Source organism: Trypanosoma grayi, assembly GCF_000691245.1.
Source record: "Trypanosoma grayi strain ANR4 Tgr_1997_V1, whole genome shotgun sequence".
Classification (NCBI taxonomy): domain Eukaryota; phylum Euglenozoa; class Kinetoplastea; order Trypanosomatida; family Trypanosomatidae; genus Trypanosoma; species Trypanosoma grayi.
In genome coordinates, this window is record NW_008827615.1 from 1 (window position 1) to 1,533 (window position 1,533).

General features: G+C 48.8%; 1 protein-coding gene across 1 annotated transcript; it reads left to right on the forward strand.

Annotated features, from left to right (window-relative positions):
• Window positions 1-601: 601 nt before the first annotated feature.
• Window positions 602-946, forward strand: DQ04_19971000 (hypothetical protein; the record flags this gene model as incomplete). The annotated part of the gene is made up of 1 exon (XM_009317876.1): window positions 602-946. One exon carries the CDS (start codon window positions 602-604, stop codon window positions 944-946), a length of 345 nt encoding a protein of 114 aa, XP_009316151.1.
• Window positions 947-1,533: the final 587 nt, after the last annotated feature.

Here is a 1,533-nt window from a genome sequence, read left to right on the forward strand (position 1 = left end):
ACAAACACAACGTGAAACGAAAACTGAATTGAGTGAAGTATATGATTTCTACTGTGTGAGTGGCTGCCGTAAGGTAAAAGGAAATAAAGATGCGAAATAAAAGAAGTAAATATAATCAAAGAAATGCATGATACAGGGCTGGCAACCCGTTGTTTCGTTATTTTTATTTTGTTTTCCTCCCCAGTGGTGGTGGTGGTGGTGAAGGTAGAGCCATGGTGAGCTTCCAGGAGGAGGACTAGCAATGCTGGCCTCACAAAACTGACCACCATGTGCGTAATGACTGATAGTACACCCACCTCTCTGTTACTTTTTTTTGTTTTTGCCATTGTGTGAATCACTGCGTTTATTATGAAGAAAAAGACCCTTAGATGACGTTGTGTGAGTCTGTGAGAGTGAGTGTGTGTGCCATTCTCTCTCTCTCTCTCTCTCTGCGCTGTTCATTTTCTTCTCTCCCCTTGCTTGCACTCTGATCCATAGGGGGATACCATGTGATGTGGTGCTGCCGAGCTTCTCCACGAGCCACGTGAGCAGGCTGCCACGAACTAGGGTGCACGATGCACACTGCCGACCATTACAATGGGGCCGGTGCAAACACCTTGGAATGCGTCCACATCTTTGCGTCTTTCTGGGGTGTATTTGGACTATTCGGACCACACTGGACGACAGCACTGTGTTTTTGGTGGTGTTGCAACTGGAGAAACACCGCCATCTCAGCTTTGTGAGTGTGTGGTGTGATGGGAGTGGTGTGCGCATGATTTTCCACTCTGGTGCTCTCCGAAATGACACTGTGGGGCTCCCGCACGAACAGCTCCTTGGGAAACCAACGCGCCTCTCTGCACATGTATCGTGTGTCTCTGCTTTTTTGGGAGATGAAATAGAGAACACAACACGAGAGAGAAAGAGAGAGAGGAAAGAGAAAGTGATGACTAAAATTGGCATTCTCTGACATGTATGAAGATGGATCTTACACTGAATCGATGCCAACCAAAGTGATTGGTGATTTCTTTGTGTTTTAGGGGGGAAACGAGCACTGTACGAGATGATATTCAACACGAGATGTTTGCAGCATAATGATGATGGTGGAAGGTTAGGGTTAGGGTTAGGGTTAGGGTTAGGGTTAGGGTTAGGGTTAGGGTTAGGGTTAGGGTTAGGGTTAGGGTTAGGGNCCACCACATGTGTCGCATGGTAGGTGACGACTTTCTGAGGGGAATGGGCGTGGCTAGGCATCCCTCAAAGAGGGGGAGGGGGAGAGAAGAGGGTGAAAGACAGTTGGGAGAGCATCGTGTCGTGAGGAAGTATGTGAGTATGAGTGTGTGTATGTGTATGTGGCAACAACAGCCTCATGTGATGCCATGGGATGCTGTCTGTTCAGAGGTGAGAGATCCAGTGGAGTGTGTTGTCCGTTTGGGATGAGCACCATGGGTGGAAGGTGTTGTGGGGTGCGGCACTGCGTGAGCCTATGTGAGTGATGAGTAACGGTGACTCTGCGCGGCGGAGCAGAGCAAATGTACGGTGCCTCACCACAGAAGAGGG